The following is a 23,019-nucleotide window of genomic DNA, read 5'->3' as shown; positions in this document are numbered from 1 at the left end:
CTTAACGAACAATTTTTTTTTTCAATTGGTTATAAAAACACGTAAACTCAGAAGATGTGGACTGTGACTGCACCATATATCTAGTCGGGAGTGGTGCTGACCTGAGGTAAAATAGATAACAATGTCATCCGCATGTTGCAAAACTTTAAACACTGGGTGGAGATGATTGTGTAAGTCCAACATATAAATGTTATAAAGAACAGAGCTTGATACACAGCCTTGAGGGAGGCCTCTGCTGAATTTATATGGTCCTATGTTTTTATTGTTGACTCTGAAGAATACCTCTCTATCTGAGGTCAGATTTTTAAAGAATTTGCAATATTTCCATGGGACACACAATTTTTGCATGTCATTGATTAGAATGTCAGGAATGACTCTGTCATAAGCTGCTTCAACGTCCAGAAATAAGGCTGCTGTGTATGATTTATTGACAAATGCTGTGTGTACTTCGATAGAGAAAATGGCAAGGCAGTCAGCACAAGATCTATTCTTACGGAATCCAAACTGGGATGGGGGAAGGACCAAAGAGTTCTCAAGCCACCAGTTCAGTCTGTTAACTACTAGTCTTTTCATGAGTTTCAGAAAGCAGGATGCCAAGGCAATAGGACGAAATTTTTCCGAATTGGGTTTTCCGATAAGAAAAACTAAGAATTTGTTCCAGTGGTCTGGGAAGAAACCACCATCCAAGATTAGATTATATATGTTTAACAGATGTATCCGAATATTTTCTGGAAGGTTTTGAATAATCTGGAAATTGATTTTATCTAGTCCCGGGGAGGACGTGCTTTTAGAGGTGGCAATGGCAAGATTTAACTCCTGAATATTGAAGAGTTCACTCGGGAATCTAGGGACGATAGGGTTAGGAAAACGATCAGGGTTGGCGTTCGTTGTAACTTGGACAGGAGGCGAGTCCGGGAGAGGGAGCAAGGGTAGGTTTGAGGGGGCTGAGCTGTGGTCACAAAATTTATCTATAAATTTTTCCAATTTTTTTACTGTTTCTTGATCAATCGGGGAAGTGAATGGAGAAGGGTTAGTTAAAAGTCTGTGTCGAAAGCCGCGAATCTTATTCCAGATATCTGAGATTCGGGAAGTTGAAGTAATAGATTCGCAAAATGATCTCCAGCCGGAGATTTTGGTTTTTTTAAAGGTTTTTGTGGCTTCAGCTTCGAATTTCTGAAGGTCTAGAAAATTGTTGAAATTGTATTAATGTCTATACCTTCCAAGCTTGGCTCTTCTTAATCTCTCCAACCTTGCGCAATTCTCGTTCCACCACGGTGGAGAATATGGATAATCACGTTTTGGGACATTATCAATTTTAGGACCGGCTATGTGGAGGGCTTTATCAATCGTTTTAAATAGATCATAATATGCTTGAAGAGCTGAGAAAGGGTTATTGTTATTTTGGTTACAATTAAAGTTAGTTTTTTCGAGGGTTTCTTGAAAAATATCCCAAGACACTTTTTTTAAATTATACTTGTGTGAGAAGAATTCATAATATGAGCAGGAGATACCAAGAGTAGTTGAAATAGGAAAGTGATCACTACCCGTCTTATCCCCTTCTATTTTCCATGAACATAAAGGCTCGAGGCTAACAGAGACCAGGGAGAGATTGATAGCAGATTTCAATTGGTTGGGCCTAGAAAAGCGAGTGGAAGATCCGTCATTTAAAATAATGAGGTTGGAAGCTAGAACTGCAGTATTTAATTTGTTTCCAGCTGGGCAGGCATTATCACATCCCCAGGACTGGTGATGGCAATTGAAATTTCCGCGAATAAACACTACTGGGAAGACATCAGAGAATGAGTCAAAAAAGGAGTTCCAGTTTATGGCGTTAGCTGGAGTTCTAGGATGCAATGATAAGACCACCACCAATATTGATAGGGCGGTCTTTTCTAATAATGTTAAATTTCCGTAGGACAAAATGATTTTTATCTTTTAGCCAGGTTTCATTTAATAAGATGATATCGTAGTTGTCAATAATTCTTTCCAAGGACCCTTTTTTATGGATTATGCCACGGCAATTCCATTGTAGAATTCTTAATTTTTCTAGATTACCCATTATGGATAAACAAAAAAGTTTTAAGGGGTCGAGGTAGTGGTAATCGGATTCTGGTTATTTAGCAGAGGGCTATTGTATTGGCCTAAAAGTCTACTGCTAAGAAGAGACAAGAGAGGAGCAAAGCGTTGGAGGAAATTCATAAGCGATGAAATCATTTTTCTGAGGTCTTGGTTTTGAAAATCGGTGGAGGAGGGAGGAGGGGAAGGAGTCGGGGAAGAGGAGTTAATAGGAAGTAAACAGACACCATTTCCGAAAGGGCTAGAAGAACAAGAGTAAAGATAAGAGAGGGATTGCGATTCAGATTTTGTTTGCGATTTCCTATGTGAAGGCGGAGGGGAGAGTGGGGTTGTTGTTCTAGAGTGGGAGGGGGCTTTTTTAGCAGCTTGGCTATATTTTTGGGTGAATTCAGGACCGAAAGAGATGGAGTCAACATCAGCTTCTCCTAAAGATGGAAAGTTTGAGAAGTTAAACGAAGATGAAGAAGAATCTAGAGAGGATTTTAAGTGAGCGGCGATGGCAGAGTCAATATTTTGGGATCCCAATGTGGGCCTTTACAGTTAATGCAGAGGGGAGATGAGGTTCCATTAGGGCAGTTTTGGTCTTCATGAGGTTTTTCCCCACAGAATAGACATCTTGGGTTCTTGCACTGGGCTTTCACGTGACCATGTCTAGCACAGCCTTAGCAGAGTTTTGGGGGAAGGATGTAGGGAGAGACCTTATATAGGGTGTAATAAAATTTTATATCCTGGGGAAGGAGTTGTCCATCGAAAGTGACCAAAACGGTTTTTAAAGGAACAAGGTTACCTGTTTCGTCCTTCTTCGATAATCTGGAAGCCTCCAGAATTGGAATAGGGGAGATAGCGTTAGCTTTTAGCTCATCCGTGGTAAGGTCTGTAGGAATTCCCTTAATGACGCCAATGCGAGAAACCCTGTAGTTGGGAATGAATGCGTTAAGCCTGGGGCAAATTGAGTGCAGGTTACCGACTATGCGGTTGGTGCCTTTACCCGAGTTGCAAAAAACGGTAAACCTGCTCCTCCCTTTTCTTTTGATATCTAAAACAACATTATCAAATGATTTGTGTAGGATTTTACCTACGTTACACGGGTCCATAGGATTTTCTTCTCCGGAATCAACTTCGATAGAGTAGGGGCCTTTTTTGGAGCGAGAGTATCTGTTCTTGAGTCTAGACGACCGAAAGGAGTTTGAGGTTGAGTTCGACTCGATGTGTCTAACCTTGGTGGTAAGTGGGTTGCTAATTTCTTTAATTCCATGGCTTTTTCTTTTTAAACCAACACTCGATTTAATAGCAGTGGAGGGATGCATTTGATTAGAGGGATAAGAATTGAGAGAGCCCTCGATCTCTTTTGGAGCCTGGTTAAGGGTCTCCTGATTTAGGAAAAACACTCCGAAAAACACGCAGGCCGCAAGCGGCCGGCACTACAGCGACACACCCACCTGAACTCTGCAAGAAGATAACAGGAACCAAAACAAAACAAATTCAATCCTTTAGTAGAGAAAGCCTTCTTCCTTCAAAAATTAAGACAGCAGGACACTTCAATCTTTTTCACCGGCACTTTTTTGAAAAACACCCTTTTATCATCAACCGGCATCGACATTCGATCTCGATCCGTTCAACCGACCTTCTAAATTATTTGATCAAAACTTCCGTTACAATTATCTTCCATCATTATTTTTGAGTGCTACTGACAGCATCGCTACGACAGAGACCTACATTATCGGAATGACAGAGAAATGAAAAACTATCCTAACCTCAAAATGGTGCACATGCATAAAATTTGAGTTTAGCACAATAATTTTGTTTTGTTATTATCCCTCAAAAAACAGTCCGGGCATATCGGTTATGATATTTTATAGCTTTTCCGAATTCAGTTTTAAAAAATTTTCATTTTTGTGGAAAAAAGCTGGCGAAACTGTACCCGATTGACTACACGACTCATTACGAAGATATTACAAGAATATACCCATATAACCAAATTCGGCGACATCTTTACGACATTATATGCACGTGTCATTACGGTGTTTTTGCGATATCGTAAAGAAATCATCAGATCATACGACGTTTTTACGATATCGTAAAGACACCTTAATGACATGGACATAGGATGTCGTAAAGTTGTCGTAAAAATGTCGTAAAAACGTTGCCAAATTTTCAGCCCACTGGGACAGATTTTTCAATGCATTTGGTCCTTAATTTTAACCTCAGCATTCAACGAAGTGAAGTTAGCTAGTGGTTGAAGTGAAACTATCTAATTAGGTATTTTGACATCAATCACCACCAAACTTACCTTTTTACGTTTTTTATTAAATAAAACGTTTATTTAGAGTTAGATAAAAATTGAACTATCTAAAATTATCTTTGGTATACGTCAGTAAATAAATAATTTATTAAAAATGGAGCAGACAACTAATTTCGAGCTAAACACTGGACTGCGCTGGACTCAGAGTTGCACACGGTGCGCGTGCGCGAAAATGGATGCATTGGATAAAGAGTGGGGGGTGAAGGTGTGCGGAAGATAGAGTTCTTAAATTCCCGAGAATTTAAGTTCAAGTTATATAACCGAGAATATGGCAGAATTTAAAAGAATTTAAGAGAATTGATTATTTTTAACAATATTTGTTTTGTTCAGGTTATAACAGCGGTTGAATATAAATTATTTCTTAGCTCAGACATACTTATTCAGGAATTACAGTGTTTCACATACAAATTTAAAATTTTCAAATGTTTATATTTTAATAAAAAAAGAATGAAATTTATAAAAGAATAGAAAAGAATTTTAAAACCAAAAAGACGAATTTCCAACAAATGTAGATTTTTTACTTCAAAAATTAATGAAACTTTATCTAAATTATTGAACCTTCATACCAGAAGAGAAATTTTCTTTACAAAAATTCAATTTTCAAACAAAAAATCTACCCGCTTCGCGGGCACATTGTCATTGCGCGCTGCGCGCGCGGCTCGCAAGTTTGAGCGCGCCCAGGGCGCGCGACGGTTGAATCTCGCGGCTCGCGCTCGATAACAGGTTACCTCGCGTTTCGCGCTCGAACATGATTACACTTCGCGCTTCGCGCACGGATATTTATTCTTTGCATTTGGAATGCTTGAAAAAAACTTTATCAAAAAGATCTCTTTTAGATGGCAGTATTTATATGCGTCTTCATATTCTGAATTGTCTACTTAATTAAGTATAGTCAAAGATTAAGTTTCTCAAAGCTCTGTAGGCTTTGACGTACTCATTCTCATCGTGACACTCGCGCTGCGCGCTCGATTTCCGACAATCATTTGTAAACAGATTTTGTTGTATTTTTTCCTCGTAACTTTCGTCGTTTTTCCACACATGTTTTTTATTTTACTTTTTTTAACGTTATTTTTCAAGAATAAAACAAAAAGTACGCGTCCTATCAAGAAGTGATTTTTAACGAAATTGTAGATCTTTTTTGGGATAAACATTTTTGTTAATTCATCTTTTTTTGTATCCTACATAGTGTGTCCACAAAATGGAATTTTTCATTTTCCATTATTTTTTGTGCAATCAAAATTTGAATTTTCGATTTTTAAAGAAAATCCAAAAATTGGTTATGATAATCTTGTAGGGATTTCGAAAAGAAATGTTTTTCTTCTCTTGACTTTTTTTCATATCGTGCGGTTTTCGGCTTCAAATTTTGATTTTCGTTTGATTAAAAAATTTTTGAAAACGCTATAACTTTCAGAATTTTCTTTTTATCGAAAAAAGTCATAAGGATAAATTGTTTGTTCTTTTCAATACTATAAATATCCGTACATAGAATTTTCAAATTCAGAAAAAAGTGGTCTCAAAAATTTTCAAAATGAGCTCACTTTTTAAATTTTTATCAAAAATGGCTGGTTAACGAACTTGTCCTTTCTTTTAGGACCTAGAAAAAGTGTGCCAAAGATGGATTTGATTTGTTCATTTTTTCGAGAGTTATCGTGTTTACGAACGTACGGACAGACAGACAGGCGCCATCGTGAAAACCTGATTTTCAGATTCAGGGGGTCTCGAAACGTGGAGATACGTTGAAAAAGTGTGATGTCAAATTTCCGACAATTCTAATACTTTCTCAATCATTAATGATGAGAATGTAAAAATATGACTGTTCAACAAAAAATTAATTTTACATGAAACTGATGCATTTTTATGCAAAAAAAATAGAAAATTTCAAACTAAACAATAATTTTTTTACAAAAAAAAACGCGAAATTTTAACCAAAAAGATAACTTTTCAACTTAAAATATAAATCTTTAACGAAAAAAGTGATTCCTTAACAAAACGATTCAACCAAATGTTTTGAACAAATTAGTTGAATCATCAAGTAAATAAGAACGATTTTTAACCAAAAAGTTGCATTTTCATACAAAAAATGAAATTTTTTCTATAAAACAGATGAAGTTTTAAATCAAAAAGATACATTTTCAAAAAAATAGTTGAATTTTCTGTTGAAAAAGATTTTAGTCCACTTTTCACGATCAAGCTATGCATTTCTCAACAAGAAATTATTTTCTACCGAAAAAATTGAATTTTCAATCCAAAAAGACGAATTTTTAACCAAAACGGACGACTTTTATAAAAAATTGATGAATTTTCTAGCAAATAGTTACATTTTTATCAAGAAATATGAAATTTATCTTAAAGCAGAATAATTTTTATTACAAAAAAAGTTTAGTTTTCATCCAAAAAAAAATTGCAGTTAACTCAGTAACATCAAATATTGAGTTTGTGTAACAAAAAAATAAGTTTCTATGAAAAAATTGAATTTTTAATCCAAAAAGATGAATTTTTAAGAAACTAGTTAAATTCTCTACCAAATAGTTTCATTTTTATCAAAAAATATCAATTTTGTACTAAAACAGATGAATTTGTAATAAAAACAAATTTTTTTATAAGTAGAACTTTCATCCAGAAAATATTTCAATTCATTTTTCAACACCAAAATATAAATTTTAAACAAAAAGTAAATTTTCTGCGAAATAGTTAAGTATCAAAAAAATATATTTAATTTCTGCTAAAGCAGGTAAACTTTAAAATAAAAAGGACAAACTTTCAAAAAAAGAGTTGAATTTTGAACCGAAAAGTTAACGAAAAAATGCAATATTTTATTAATTAAAATAAATTCTGAGATTCCCATAAATTTTCAGAGAATTTATTTCTCGGTGATATTCTCGGTAATATTCTCATTCTCGTTACCGTTCTCAAAGTAATATAACCGGCTCAGAACTCTAGCGGAAGATCGTCTCCAAAAATACCTAATTCTTTTCCCTCAGCATTCAGACATCTTGCTAGCTGACGTCACTGGACGTTCTCAACCCTAACCTTCCTTAAGTGTGGTTCACTGCTTCTGGTAACTTTTCCAGATTACGTAAAATAACGTCAAAAACAAGCAATTTACGCAATATTACGAAATGTCAGTTTCAGTCCTGGAAATCCAGCTGAATACCGTGTCATTCATTTTGCGTATATGTGAAGTTTTGACGGTTTTGATAAGCTCCGTTTGCTTCGTTTCCAGTGACCGCCGCGATTAGGTCATATGATTTATTCGTTTTAAATGCCTGAAATTTACTAATTAAACTTATTTCAAGAACGAAGTGTTTGACGTGAGCAGTTTTCACATATGAAACAGTGAATTCTAAAAGTGCTGCAAGTTAAACGCAGTGAAAACATTGTGCCAGTATGTCGTTTTTCGGCGTAAATGTCAATCCCTTTTCAACACCAGTAGGACAGAGAATAGGTAAGTCTTGTTTTTTTTCAACTTTTTTTTATTCAGAACGAGGAAGCAAATGCGCGACCTTCTACTGTATAATTTCCTCGATAATTTCTCATTTTTCAATCAAAGTTTACCTGTGATCTACTTTTATAGGCGAGTTCATGTTGATTTTTACGGATCAGTTGTTACCTTAAAATCGTTACAATCTACACTTTTAAAAATGTCACGGATTATTATTTATTCTTCCGAGGCATTTTTGAGTGGAAAATTCATTTTCTCGAGCCTGCCCTGTATTCTTATTGTTGACAACATTCTATTTTTATGCAGCATGAATATTAATGAGAGCAATTACGATATAAACTGATTGCGACCTATTCTTTTGTATATAATTAACAGGAAGTAGAGAGCGGATCACAGTGATTGTTTTAGTTTCATTTACTTTTTATAAAAAGTATTTTTAGTCCAATATTCATTTCTATTTTCAACGGACGAATATTAGTTTTTCAAAGGGACTCTTGCTCTTGTTATCAATATTTGTGTTCGTCATTAGCTTTATGAGTCACACTCAATTCATCAATATCAGGCCTCAATCACTACGCTACTGACACTATTTGACACTTTTTTTTTAACCGGGAATTTCACGAGACTGGGAAATTACAGTAAATTTTTTTTTTTTACCGGGAATTTTTCAAATTTTTAGACGACAAATTTGTCCAAATTTGATTTCAACCGGGTTTTGAATAATTAGTTAAATTTTTATTTTTTCAATTATGAAATCATTCAGTTTAGAATGCGTAATTCGAAAATATTTCATTGTAAAAATTTTCCATGTTTAATATGCAAGTGTTCATTTTAATTTAAAGTCTTTTAAAATGCTGTTTTAAACACCTAAACTTTTAATTTAAGAAGTGTTCAATTTGAATGTAATAATTTTCCGCTTTAGAGTTAGTTTTTTTTTAATTTTATTATACGTGAAATATGTTTGTAAACGCTATTTTGCTACTATTTAGAAAAAATTTAGGTTAAAGGCACTATTTTTAAATCGAAAAGGCGAATTTTCAACCAAGAAGATTAATTTTCTCCTTAAAAACATGAATTCTCAACTAAATACATCAATTTTTAACAAAATACTTGATTTTTAACAAACAAAATTTATGGAAAAAAAGCCGAATTTTTAACCAGATAATTAAATTTTCATGCCAGAAGATTAATTTTCTATCAAAATTACATTAAAGACATTATTTTCGATTTATAAAGACAATTTTTGAACCGAGAAAGAATTCTCAGTCATTAAAAAAAATCGAATGTTCAACCAAATAGTTAAATTTTCGAATAAAAAGATGATTTTTTAAACCAAAAAGATTCATTTTCTATCAAAGAAAGATGAATTCTCAATAAAATACATGAATTTTTAACCCAAAAGTTGAACTTTCAACTAAAAAAGATCAATTATTTTATTATCAGCTTTTTTTAATTTTAATTATCAGCTAAAAATATTAATTTTCAACCAAAAACGAAACGAATTTTCAAGAAAATTAATTTTTACACGATTAATTTTCTTCTTAAATAAATGAATTCCGCAGAAAATACATAAATTTTTAACCAAATATTTGATTTTTAACAAACAAAGAAAATTGATTTTTTACCAAACAAGACAAAATAGTTAAATTTTATCAAAGAATATTGTATAAAAAAAAAGTTTTATGGAGAAATTAATAGATGACATTCTAACAAAGAGTACTTTAATAAAAATAAAAATTAAATAAAAAATATGAATTCTCAACCAAGAAAAATAATGTTGTCCTTAAAAAGATGAATTCTAAACAAAATACATCAATTTTTAACCAAATACTTGATTTTTAACAACAAAATTTACCAAAAAAGATGAATTTCCAACAATATACATAAACTTTTAACCAAATAGTTGAATTTTCAACAAAGAAGATGAACTTTTCACAAAAAAAAAGAATTTTTAACGAAATATTAAATGGTTGACTTTTTATCCAAAAATACTTCAATCAAAAATAAAAAACAATTCGATTTAGTCAACAAAGATGCATTTTTAACCATTTAGTTGAATTTTCAACCAAGAAGATTAATTTTCTTCTTAAATAGACAAGACGAATTTTAAAGAAAATACATAAACTTTTAAAAAATCGTTAAATTTGATCAAAGAATATTAATTTTATTTTTAAAAAAATGAATTTTTAACGAAAAAATTAATATTTAATATTCCAACAAAGACATCAAATTTGAACCAAATACTTGATTAAAAAAAAAATTTCCAAAAAAGACGAATTTTAACAATATACATAAACTTTTTACCAAATAGTTAAATTTTGAACAAGGATCATTAATTTTGTGCCAAAAAAATGAATTTTCAATGAAAAATGTCATTGTTGACTTTTCAACAAAAAATTCCTAATTCAAAAATTAAAAACAATTCGATTTAACTAAAAAAGCCGAATTTTTAACCAGATAATTAAATTTTCATCCCAGAAGATTAATTTTCTATCAAAAAGACATTTTTCAAAAACGATGTAGCTATTTTCTACTAATTTGAAAAAAATTACATTACATACAAATTACATAAACCGAGAAAGAATTCTCAGTCAATAAAAAAAAATCGAATGCTCAACTAAATAGTTAAATTTTGGAATAAAAAGATGATTTTTTAAACCATAAAGATTCATGTTCTACAAAAAAAAATGAATTCTCAATAAAATACATGAATTTTTAACCCAAAAGTTGAACTTTGAACTAAAAAATATCAATGTTCCAACGAAATAATTTAATTTTCAACTAAAAAAGATAAAGTCTCATCAAAAAATAAAAAATGGAAGTTTAATTATTAATTTTCAACCAAAAATGAAACGAATTTTCAAGAATATTAATTTTTACATGATTAATTTTCTTCTTAAATAGATAAATTCCCAAGAAAATGCATCAACTTTTAACCAAATAATTGATTTTTAACAAACATACTAAATTGATTTTTCACCAAACAAGACAAATTTCCAAGAGTATACATAAACTTTTACAAGTAGTTCAATTTTACCAAAGAATATTTTATAAAAAAAAAATAATTTTTAACGAAAAAATGAACAGTTGATATTCCAACAAAGTTCATTAATACAAAAATAAAAAAAATTGTATTTAACGAACACAGACGAATTTAAAAAAAGTTGGATTTTCTTCTATAAACATAAACTTTTAACAAAACAGTTGAATGTACAAACAAATACTTAAATTTGCAATAAAAGATATGAATTCTCAGCCAAAGAAGAATAATTTTTTCCTTAAAAAGATGAATTCTTAATAAAATACATCAATTTTTAACCAAATACTTGATTTTTCAGAACAAAATAACCAAAAAAGACGAATGTTAAACATATACATAAACTTTTAACCAAATAGTTGAATTTTCAACGAAAAAGATTAGTTTTGTACAATAAAAAAAGAATTTCCAACGAAATATTTAATAGTTGACTTTTTAACAAAAAATAGTTCAATCAAAAATAAAAAACAATTCGATTTAGCCAACACAGATGTATTTTTAACGAAATAGTTGAATTTTCATCTCAGAAGATAAATTTTCTATAAAAAAGGCGGGTTTTTAAAGCGATGTACCTATTTTTCTACTAGTTTGAAAAAAATTACATTAAATACACTATTTTGTATTTATAATTACGAATTTTCAACCGAGAATGAATTCTCAGTCAATAAAAAAATTTGTGTTAAACCAAATAGTTGAATGTTCAAACAAAAGATGAATTTTCAACGAAGAAGATTAATTTTCTTCTTAAATAGATAAATTCCCAAGAAAATACATCAATTTTTAACCAAATATTTGAACTTTTAACCAAAAAGTTGAATTTTCAACGATGATTAATTTTGTACAAAAAAAAAGAATTTTTAACATAAACTTTTACGAAATAGTTGAATTTTATTAAAGAATATTAATTTTGTAAAACAATTAATTTTTAACGAAAAAATTAATAGTTGATATTCCAACAAATTTTAATTGAATACAAAATAAACAATAAACAATTGTATTTAACCAACAAACACAAATTTTCAATAAAAAGGATGAATTTTCTACCAAAAACGACGAATTTTCAACCGGAAAAGATTTATGTCAATAAGAAAAACATCAAAAATATTTTATTTTTAAGCTAAAAACATAAACTTTCAATAAAACCGTTGAATGTACCGCCAAATATCTAAATTTGCAATAAAAAATATGAATTCTCAACCCAAGAAGATTAATTTTTTTTTTAAAAAGATGAATTCTTAACAAATACATCAATTTTTTAACAAAAAGTTGGGTTTTTTCAAACAAGTCGATTTTTCGACAATATACACAAACTTTTACAAAATAGTTAAATTTCAAGAAAGTATATTAATTTTGTATGAAAAAAAAAGAATTTTTAACGAAAAAAACGAAAAGTTTCATACCAAAAGATTAGTTTTCTTCCAAAAAAGACGAATTTTCAACCAAAAGATTTAATTTTTGAATAAATAGTTGCATTTTTAAGCAAAAAAGTTATAATTTCTACGGAATGAGATGAGTTTTCAAACAAAAAAGATGAATGTTCAACAAGTTAGTTGAATTAAACAACAAATTTAGTCAATAAACAAAGAAATGTCAATGAAATTGTGGATTTTTCAAGCCAAAAAGATGAAATTTTAACAAAAAATTGAATTTTCAAGCATGAAGTATGACTTTAATAAAATTGTTGAATTTTCGTCAAAATAATTCAATTTTGAATCAAATCTTAAAGTTTTTACCAAGAGATAGGTTTTTCCAGCCAGTTAATACAAATTCGTTATAAAACAATTATTATTTTGAATTGAAAGCTTTTGAAACTAAGGAAAAATATGGACCAATTTGGAATTAAGAACGTTATAAATAAAACAATTTTAGAATTTAACTAGAAAGAAGTTGAAATTCTATCATTTCTAATTCAAAGCTTTCAAAATTAAACAGTTTCATTTTTAATTGAAGAATCTCGAATATGAATAAATTCGGATTAAAAATTCGGAAATATTAATATTTCGAAGCCTTAAAAAATGGAATATTTTCAGATTATAATCTTGAAAATTGGATCATTTAAAATTGAAAGAAACTAAAATTTTATTATTTCTAATTAAAAGCGTTCAACATTGCATAATTTAATATTAACAACTTGTGAATTTATATCTTTTAAAAATTACAATTTTTTAATCGTCAATTATACTTTTAAATATTCAACCATTTTAATCTTAGTTGCAAAATTAAAACTTATGTAAGGAAAAAATTTAATATTTAGCATTCAACATGAAAGTTTAGAAGCCTAAACTCTAAACCTAACTTTTGAATTATTAACATTTCATTTAGAATTATTATTCGTTCTTGAAATTTTTTAATTTTGAATGATAATTTTTAAAATATTAAACTAAACATCGTGAAATTTTAAGATATATTGAAAATTAAAAAAAAATACAAAACACTTTTAAAATCAATTTTTTGACTAGAAAACCTTGAATTGTGAAAGTATCAGCGTGTTAAGTTGATTCTTTGAACGTTAAAATTTTTTAATGTTACGTTCAAAAATGGTGTCATTTGTAAATGTTGAATTTTGATATATAAATAACGATTATAATTTAACTTAAACGATATATTTATAAAAAATGTCTGAATTTCACAATTTTAATTTACAAATACAGGGAAGAAATTTTGGTATTTGATTTTTTTCTAAATTAGAAGAGGAACGTTTTTTATTTTTATTTTACATTTTTATTGAGTCAAGGCGGGAAAATTGGGTATTTTTATTGTTTTTTAAATAAGGGAATTTTATTGTTTTGTTTGAATTGACAGAGTTATTTTATGTTTTAAAGATTTTTATTGAGTTTGAAAGGAGGAAATTTTGGTTTTCAATATTTTATAAATTGAAAGAATGTTAATTTTTTATTCTCATTATCTCATTATCGGACAGTGTAAATTTATAAAAATGTTTATTGAAAGAGGAGTATTTTTTTATTCTTAAGAGTTTAAATTTATTCATTTCAATGACCATGAACAATGTTTGAGAACTGAGAAATAACCGACTATTTATTTCCACGAAATTTTTCGATAAAAAAAACGTTTTAATTTGATCAACTTTAAATGTAAATTAATTAATGATTTTTTAAACCGGACTGTAGTAAGAGTTTTTTAAATTGAACAATAATTTATTTTACAAAACTATTCTGAATCTATTGAAAATCACAAATTTACAGATTTTTATTTTATTTTTATTATTTTACTTATATTTTATTCCTATAAACTATTTTAAATTTCAAATCAATAGATTCATAATTAAATGCTTATATTCAATTTTTAATTCATGCAATTTTATATTTTTTAATCAAAAAGAATAATTTTTTATTATTGGTTTCACATATAGGTAGCTTTGTATTTAGCAACATTTGTCTGTTCATTTAAAATGTGTAATTATAAATCAAATATTCCCAACTGAACATTTTTAATCTAAATTGTTTGGGAAAAAACATAAAATTGTTCAAATTTCAGAGTGCTAAATTTTAACTTTGAAAGTTGTAATTTTAATTGTTTCTTTAAAAAAATGTGTATTTATAAGTGAAAATGTTGAATTTTGGTTTATGAGGAACAATTGCGCAGTTATTTTTATTTTTTACATTTTTATTGGCTTGAAGGAGCACATATTCTGTGTTTTTAAGTTTTCTTGAGTTTGAAATGAGGAAATTTTAGTATCTAATTTTTTAAATTAAGCGCTTAAATTAAAATCTTTTGAGTGGAAGTTTTTTAAAGCTCTAATTTAACAAGCTTAAAATTCTTAAGATTTCCACTTGGAGTGATTTAATTTTTAGTTCCATTTCGATTACTTTGTAAAAAAAAAAAATAGTTTAAGTATTTGAATTTTTTAATTTTAATTGCAACGAACCGGGATATGATTAGGAATTTTTTTATTCAGATGGCCACCCTAGTTCAACCTAATTTAACTTGTAAAAATTGTTAGAGTTATAAAATGAACTGTTCACATTATTGTAATTTCAGAGATAAATGAAAGAAATTAAAAAAAAATAGTAAAAGAAATCAATAAACGATTTACTTTTTTCTAGCGTGTTAATTTCTTAAGTCGGCTGAAGTCAGAAACAATGAAAGTCTTATCAACTTGCCGGTACAATGTCTGATAATTCTATTTTCGTATTTTTAAAAAGCATATATTCACGTAGAATCTCAATATAAACTCTTTATTCTTAAATTCCAAACATGTTTGAAATTGCAATAAATTAGAATTTCAAAATTGATTTTTTATTCCAGAATAGTATCTCCTTTTTTCAGACGACACAGTTTCTCATTTCGTTTTTCAACTATTGTAGCGTGTAAAAAATCAGGTTTGCGGCGATTTAACCGGGAAATAAGCGGGAATTTTTTTTTACCGATAATTTAATTTAAAACCTTGAAATTTACTTCTCATCGCAGTAAAATTCAAATTTTCACTATTTAAATAATTTTCGTAAAAGTTGAACTCATTTATTAAAAAAAAAATTTTTTATCTGAAAATTTAACTATACGAGTAGAAAATATAACTATTTTGCTAGAAATATGTTGTTTTTTTTTTTGTGAAGAATTAGGATTTTAAGAAAAATTGAACTATTCTATTTAGATTTTAAGAAAATGTCTTGAATTTGGCAGAATTAAAAAAAATTAATTTGAAAAAATGTAAAAAAGCATTTAGATGTATCAAGATTTTGAAATAAAACTTCATAGCATTTTAAGGAATTTTAAACTATTTAAAATAAAAATAATTTAACTTTTAATTTGAATAGGGATTTTTCAATTGTTTAGAAATGTATAATTGAAACTGGAAATTTGCCAGAATAATAATAATTTTGATTTGGAACCGGGAATTTTCAAATTAAAAAAAATTCCGAGCTTTGACTGAAAATTTTCGAAAAGGAACAAAATTGTGAATTGGAACAGGAAATTTTTTCAAAGAATTCTAATTCAGAGTTAAAGCAGGGGATTTTCAAATTTTAACAAATTCTGATTTCAAACTGGTATTTATCCAAAAGAATTATAATTTTTCTTGAAACACGGAATTTCAAAATTTAAATAAATTCCGAGCTAGTACAGGAATTTTTTTTATAAAATGAATTCTAATTCTAAGTTGAAACGGGATATTTTCTTTCAAAAATTATGTTTTGAAACAGGGAATTTTAGAAAAAAATTATAAATCTTAGTTGAAAAGGAGAATTTTCTTAAAGAACTAGAATTCTGGATTAAAACAGAGAAATTTTCAATTTTTAACCAATTCTGCGCTAGACTTAGAATTTCAAATTGCTTAAAATTTAAATCTTTTTTTTAGCATAACAAAACTGTTCATAAGAAAATTAATATCTGTTCGATCTTAATCTAAAAAAATATCTTTTTTCTTTTTAATGAAATTTCAACTATTTGACTGGAAATTTACATTTTTTTACTTAAAAATTGAACAATTTGTTTTAAAATTGATGTAATTTGTGGAAAAAATTCTCCTTTTCATAGAAAATTAATCTTTATGGTTGAAAATTTCTCTTTTTTATAAAAATTTCAAATATCATAGTTGAAGATCCATTATTTTACTTAAAAATTTATCAGTTTAGTTGAAAATTAATTGCTTTAGCTGAAAATCCAACTGTTCCATTTTTAGTTGAAAATTGATCTTTCCTTGGTCAAATTCAAAAATTTTAATGAAAATTGGTCGTTTTTAATAGAAAATTAAACTACATTGTTGAAAATACACGTATTTTGTTTAAAAATATACGTTGTCATAGGAAATTATCTTTTTCTTTGAGAGTTAATCTTCTTGTCGGTTGAAAATTCATCTCTAAGGTTGAAAATAAAAATATTGGCTTACAAGCTACATTTTTTTATTAATAATTATTTTAACTTTTTAATTATTGAAAATTATTTTTTAGTTGAAAAGTCGTCTTTTTTGGTAAAAATCTACTTTCTTGATTGAAAATTCATATTTTTGGTTAAAAATTAAATTATTTCTTTTAATTATTCATCATCTTAGTTGAAAATTTATCATTCTGGTTTGAAATTCAACTATTCTAGTCAAGTATTTACAATTTTAGTAGACATTTAATCACTTTTTTGAAATTTCAACTTTTTTTTTAAAGTTAGTTTCTTGTGTTGAATGTAATTTTTTTAACTAAAAATTTAACTTATTCCATTCGAATATTGAAAATGATCTTTTTCTTTGAAATTTAATCTTCTTGTCTAAAAATGCTTCTTTTTGGTGAAAAAAAGAAGTATTCTAGTTAAATATTTATAATTTTAGTTGAAAATTCTTCTTTTAGGTTGGAAATAAAATTACTTGCTTGAAAGTTGAACACTTTTGTGGAAAATTATTTTATTTTTTGAAGATTCATAATTTTATTTAAAAATTAATTTCTTGGGTTGAAAAATGAGCTATTTAAATGAAACTAAAAGTTAAATATTTCATAATATTAATTAAAAACTTTTTTTTTTGTTAAGTATTAATTTTTTCACTCAAAATTCAATTATTCAATATTTGAATAAAAATTATCTTTTCCAGTTGATAATTCATCTTTTTTGGTGGAAATTAATCGTCTTGGCTGAAAGTTTATCTTTTTAGACTAAAGTTCAATTATTTCATTTAAATATTCATCATCTCATTTGATTATTTCATAGTCTTAGTTAAAAATCCATCTGCTTGGTTAAAATTTAATCTTTTTAACTTAAAATTTGATTATTTTTGAAGTTTTGGGTTGACAATTTTTTTTTTCAGTAAAAATTAATTTTTGATAGTTTAAAAATTCAACTATATTAGTGGAGGATTCATTTATTTTGCTGAAAACTTCATGTTTTTTTTTTTTTTTTTAAATTGCATTTTTTGGTAGGAAATTAATATTGTTTGAAAATTCCAATTTTTTTAAATTGATATCTTTTAATGCAGAATTCAAGTATTCCAGTTAAATATTTATCATTTGAGTTGAAAATTCAGCTTCGGTTGGAAATCAAATTATTTGGTTAAAAGTTAAACTCTTTTTATGAAAAATTATTTGAAATTTTTCATTATTCACAATTATTTTTTAGTTGAAAATTCGTCTTTTTTCAAGAAATTAATGTTCTTGGTTGAAAATTCATATTTTTGCTAAAAAATTAAATTGTTTCGTTTAAATATTCATCATTTTAGTTGAAAATTGATCTTTCTGGTTTGAAATTCAACTCTTCTAGTCAAAGATTTACAATGTTAGTTAAAATTTAATCACTTTGTGTGAAAATATAATTTTTGTTAAGTTAGTTTTTTGTTGTTAAATTTAATTGTTCTAACTGAATTTTAACGAATTATTTCAAACATTAGTTGTTTTTAAATTTTTCGCTCTGTTTGGTTGAAGGATATTTAGAATAAACGCGATAAATTAAAATTCATTTTTGAGTTTTGGGGCAAATATGAATATTTTACTTTTAGTTGAACGAGAAATGACCGGGAATTTGGAATCGTCCGCCGAATCGCCAGATATAATATTTTACATTCGAGAATTTAATTGAAAGAAATTGTTAAGTAGACTGATATGATTTTTTCAGAACAAGCCACAGATGGCAGCCTTTCGAGTGAAAACTGGGCACTTAATATGGAAATTTGCGATATAATTAACGAAACAGAAGATGGCCCGAGAGATGCTATTAAAGCCATTAAACGCAGACTCAATCAAGCTGCTGGAAAAAATTACACGATCGTCATGTACACTCTTACGGTTAGTATTTCATATACCAGAATATGAAACCCAATCTCAAATTTCAATTGCTTGAACCTTGAAGATCCGATTTTAGTAGAGAGCGTAGTCTCAATTATTCAAATTTTAGTCTCCATACCTGTTTGCTTTATTGATTGCTAGAGTGCATACCAGACGAATTATTTTTATTCTTTTGAAAAATTCATTATTACAAATCAGCATCTAAATTTTGTTTATAAATTTTCCGCTCCAAGTGAAATTGTAATTATTGTGAAAAATTCACTTTTTTTTTAAGAAATCTGTTTCCCCTTTTTAATTAATTCCTCTTTTTTCAAAGAAACTTTCCCATTTTCTCGTTATTTCGCTTAAATGTGAACTGAATCCACTATTTTAGTAGAAAATAACATCATTTATTGAAAATTCGTTTGTTGACATATTAATAATTAAATTTTTCGAGAATTTTTTTTTAATTCAACTACTTGGTTAAAAAATATTCTTTTTTTTTTTGAAAATTTATTTTTTGGGCATTAGTTGAAAATTCAATTATGCGCTTAAAACTAGTATTTTATTGCAAATTTGTATTTTTTTTTGTAGAAAATTGATTTTCTTTCTTAAAGTTTAGCCTTTTTTTTTAACTCAACTGTGTGGTTTGAAAATTAATATTTTTTCTAGAAATTTCATGTTTTACGAAAAAAACAAAATAATTTTTTGGTTGATGATTCATTTATTTTGTTCAATTCATATGTTCTTGATTTAAAACTAAAATCTTTACCTCTAAAAATAAAAAAAAAAATATAAAAAGATATTAAATTTTTTGGTTGGAGATTCGAAATTTTAGTTGAAAATTCATGTGGTTTTTTTAATTCCTCTTTTTTTTTTGTAGAAAACTCGTTTTTGTATTCTAGAAAATTGATCTTTTTGGTTGAAAATTCAACTATGTGGTTGAAAAATCATGGATTTTGTTGAAAATTTAATCTTTTTCGTTGAAATTTCATATTTTTCGGTTAAATATCAACTGTTAGGTTAAAAATCAATCTTTTCTTCTGTAGAAATTTAATCTCTTTTGTTTAAATTTTCTACTTATTATCCGTTATTCATTTAAAAATCATTTAATCTTTTTTGGTTGAAATATGAACTATTAAATTTTGTTTATGCATTCTTTTTTTTCTGTTGAAAATCTAAGTAGGTAAAATTTCGAATAACTTCTACTGCTTTGTTAAAAAAATCATTTTTTTTGGTTAAATATTTATTCCTTGGGTTGAAAGTTTAACTATTTTATTGTAATATCATTATTTCTTTTTATTGAAGACTGAAAATGTAATTGTCAAAATTTTTAATTAAAAGTTGATACGTTTTAGTTGAAAATTGAATTATGTGGAAAACTCGTTTTTTTTTCAAAATTGATTTTTTTAATTGAAACTTCAACTATGTGGTTGGAAAATCATGCATTTTGTTTAAAATTTGTCTTTTTTTTTTTTGGTTGAAAGTTAATCTTTTTTATTGAAATTTGGTTTTGGTTAAATATCAACTGTTCGGTTAAAAATTCTTTTTTTTGTGTGGAAATTTAAACTTTTTTGGTTAAAAATTCTACTTTTAAATTGTAAATTAATTCATTTTTGCTGGAAATCAGCCGTTATTGTTTTAAAAAACAATAACAATGATTTATATTTTTGAATATTGTTCCGTTTCCTTTAAAAATCAACTGTTTGGTTGAAAATTATTATTTTTTGGTAGAAATTTCATCATTTTCGGTTCAAAATACAATTTTTTGATTGAAAATTAATGTGCTTTTGGTTGACGATTCATTTATTTTGTTTTATTCATCTATTTTTGATTTAAATTAAAATTTTTTTTTTCTTTTGTAATATCAACTATTACATTTATTGTCGGCAATCCATCTTCTTGGTTGAAAATTCAACCACTTAGTTAAAAGTTAAACTGATTTGTTGAAAATCTTATTTTTCTGTTCGAAGATTCGAAGTTTAGATAAAAATTGATGTGTTTTGTTCAAAATGCCTCTTTTTTGACAGAAAACAGTTTTTTTCTTGAAAATTTATCTTCTTTTGGTAGAAAATTAATCTTTTTCATTGAAATTTCATACTTTTTGGTTAAATATCAAGTTCTCAGTTAAAATTGTCTATTTTTTGTAGAAATTTAATTTTTTTTGGTTAAAAATTTTTTGTTGTTAAAAATTATCCCGTGGGCTGAAAGTTAAACTGTTTTATGGAAAATGAATTTTTTTTCTGATACTGAAAATTTAACTATTTAATTTTTTGTAATAAATTCACATTTTTTTGTTAAATATTCAATTGTGTGATTAAAATTTTATGTATTTTGTTGAAAATTCGTCTTTTTTTGGTAGAAAAATGATTTTCTTTCTTGAAATTTTATCCTTTTTGTTTAAAAATTAAGGGTTTGTTTTAAAATTTATATTTTTTGGTAGAAATTTAATCTTGTTTGGTCAAAGTTGCAACTCTTTCTTTCTAAATTAATGTATTTTTGGTTGAGGATTCAACTATTTTGTTGAATTTGTCGGTTTTGGATGAAAATATCAAATATTTCTTGGTTGAAACATCAACTATTACATTTTTTGTTGATAATTCATCTTATTTGATTACAAATTTAACTACTCAATTGAAAGTTAAACTACTTTGTTGATTTTTTTTCAATGCAACAGTTTGCTTAAAAATTCGTCTTTTTTTATTCAAATTATTTTTTATTTCAAATAAAAATGTTTTATGTTTGAAATATATCAACTGTTACATTTTTTGTTACGAATTATATATTTTTTAATTCGACTAATTGGGTAAAAGTTGAAGTTCTTTGTTAAATAATTTTATTTTTGATTCATGTCGTTGGTTGAAATTTTAACTATTTTGTTAAAAACCCTTTTTTTTTGGGGGTTGAAAATAAATTTTTTATTCTGAAAATGTAACTTCTATTTTTTGTTGAAAATTTATCTTTTTTGATTAAAAACTTTTCTTGCTGTAGAAATTTCATAATTTTTGCTTAAAAATTCGTATTTATAGTATAATCAATTCAAAATTCTAATTCTTTTGGAAAATTCAGAGCTCCGAGTCAGAACTATATATATATTTTTTAATTTTCAAATCAAATTCAAAATTACATATAATTGGTGCGTAAAATTCTCTTTTTCTAGCCAGAATTATCATTCTTTTCACAAATTTCCTCTTCCAAGCAAGAATTATTTTTTATTTTTTTGGAAAAGTCCTAATTCCAGATCTGAATTATATTTATTTTTTTAAATTCTATGATGCAATATAGAATTACATATCATTGTTTCGAAAACTTTCCTGTTCCAAATCCGAATTTTAAATCTTTTCAAAAATTCCCTGTTCCAAATCAGAATCATAATTCTTTTCGAAAATTCCCTGTTCCAAGTCCGAATTATATTTTATTATACTTATTTTTTAAATCCATGTTTAAATTATAATTTTTTATCTTTCGAAAATTCCCTGTTCCAAATTAAAATTGTATTTTTTTTGTTGAAAATCCACTGTTCCAGCTCCTGATTGTAATTCTTTTGAAAAATGCACTGTTCCAATTCAGAATTACATATAATTGCTTCAGAAAAAATCCTTTTGCAAGTCAAAATTTTAATTTTTCTGGAAAATTCAGTACTCCAAGTCAGAACTATATATTTTTTCAATAATTCTCAGATCAAATTTTAAATTACATACAATTGGTTCGTAAAGTTTCCATCCTCAAGACAAAATTATAATTCTTTTCGAAAATGTCCTCTTCCAAGCAAGAAGTCTAATTTTGTTGAAAAAATTCTTGTTCCAGATCTGAATTATATATATATATATATATTTTTAATTGTCTCATAAAATATACAATTTATTGTAATTTAATTGGAAAATTCACTTTTTCAAGTGAAAATTGTAGCTCTTTTGGAAAATTCACTTTTCCAGGTCAAAATTGAAATTCTTTGGGAAAATTCACTTTTCCAGATCAAAAGTGTAATTCTTTTGGAAATTACACTTTTCCTGGTCAAAATTGCAATTATTTTGGAAAATTCACTTTTCCAAGTCAAAATTGTAATTCTTTTGGAAACTTGGCTTTTCCAGGTCCAGATGTTACCCGAATTTTAAATCTGTTCAAAAATTCCCTTTTCCAAATTAGAATCATAATTCTTTTTAAAAATTCCCAGTTTCAAGTCAAAATTGTGATTCTTTTGGAAAATTCACTTTTCCAGGTCCAAATTTTATTTTTTTAAACTTCATTTTTCCAGGCCAAAATTGTAATTCTTTTGGAAAATTCACTTTTCCAGGTCAAAATTGTAATTATTTTGGAAACTTCGCTTTTCCAGGTCAAAATTATAAATTTTTTTTGAAAATTGACATTTCCAAGTCAAAATTATACCTTATTATACTCATTTTCCAAATCCGGATGTAAGTTAGAATCATAATTCTTTTCGAAAATTCCCAGTTATAAGTCAAACTTG

At 27.1% G+C, this 23,019-nt stretch overlaps 1 protein-coding gene across 8 annotated transcripts in view; it reads left to right on the top strand.

Annotated features, from left to right (window-relative positions):
* The first annotated feature begins 7,555 nt into the window (after positions 1 to 7,555).
* Positions 7,556 to 23,019, top strand: part of LOC117169128 (TOM1-like protein 2) — a 58,828-nt gene continuing 43,364 nt past the window's right edge. For all 8 annotated transcript variants that reach the window (XM_033355312.1, XM_033355308.1, XM_033355311.1 and 5 more), the window contains exons 1-2: positions 7,556 to 7,823; positions 18,403 to 18,572. In XM_033355312.1, the coding sequence (XP_033211203.1) occupies positions 7,766 to 7,823; positions 18,403 to 18,572 (228 nt within the window). In that variant the 5' untranslated portion in view covers positions 7,556 to 7,765. The remainder of the gene's footprint in view (positions 7,824 to 18,402; positions 18,573 to 23,019) is intronic.

This window comes from Belonocnema kinseyi, chromosome 3, assembly GCF_010883055.1.
Source record: "Belonocnema kinseyi isolate 2016_QV_RU_SX_M_011 chromosome 3, B_treatae_v1, whole genome shotgun sequence".
Lineage (NCBI taxonomy): Eukaryota > Metazoa > Arthropoda > Insecta > Hymenoptera > Cynipidae > Belonocnema > Belonocnema kinseyi.
This window is presented reverse-complemented; position numbering and strand designations above follow the sequence as displayed.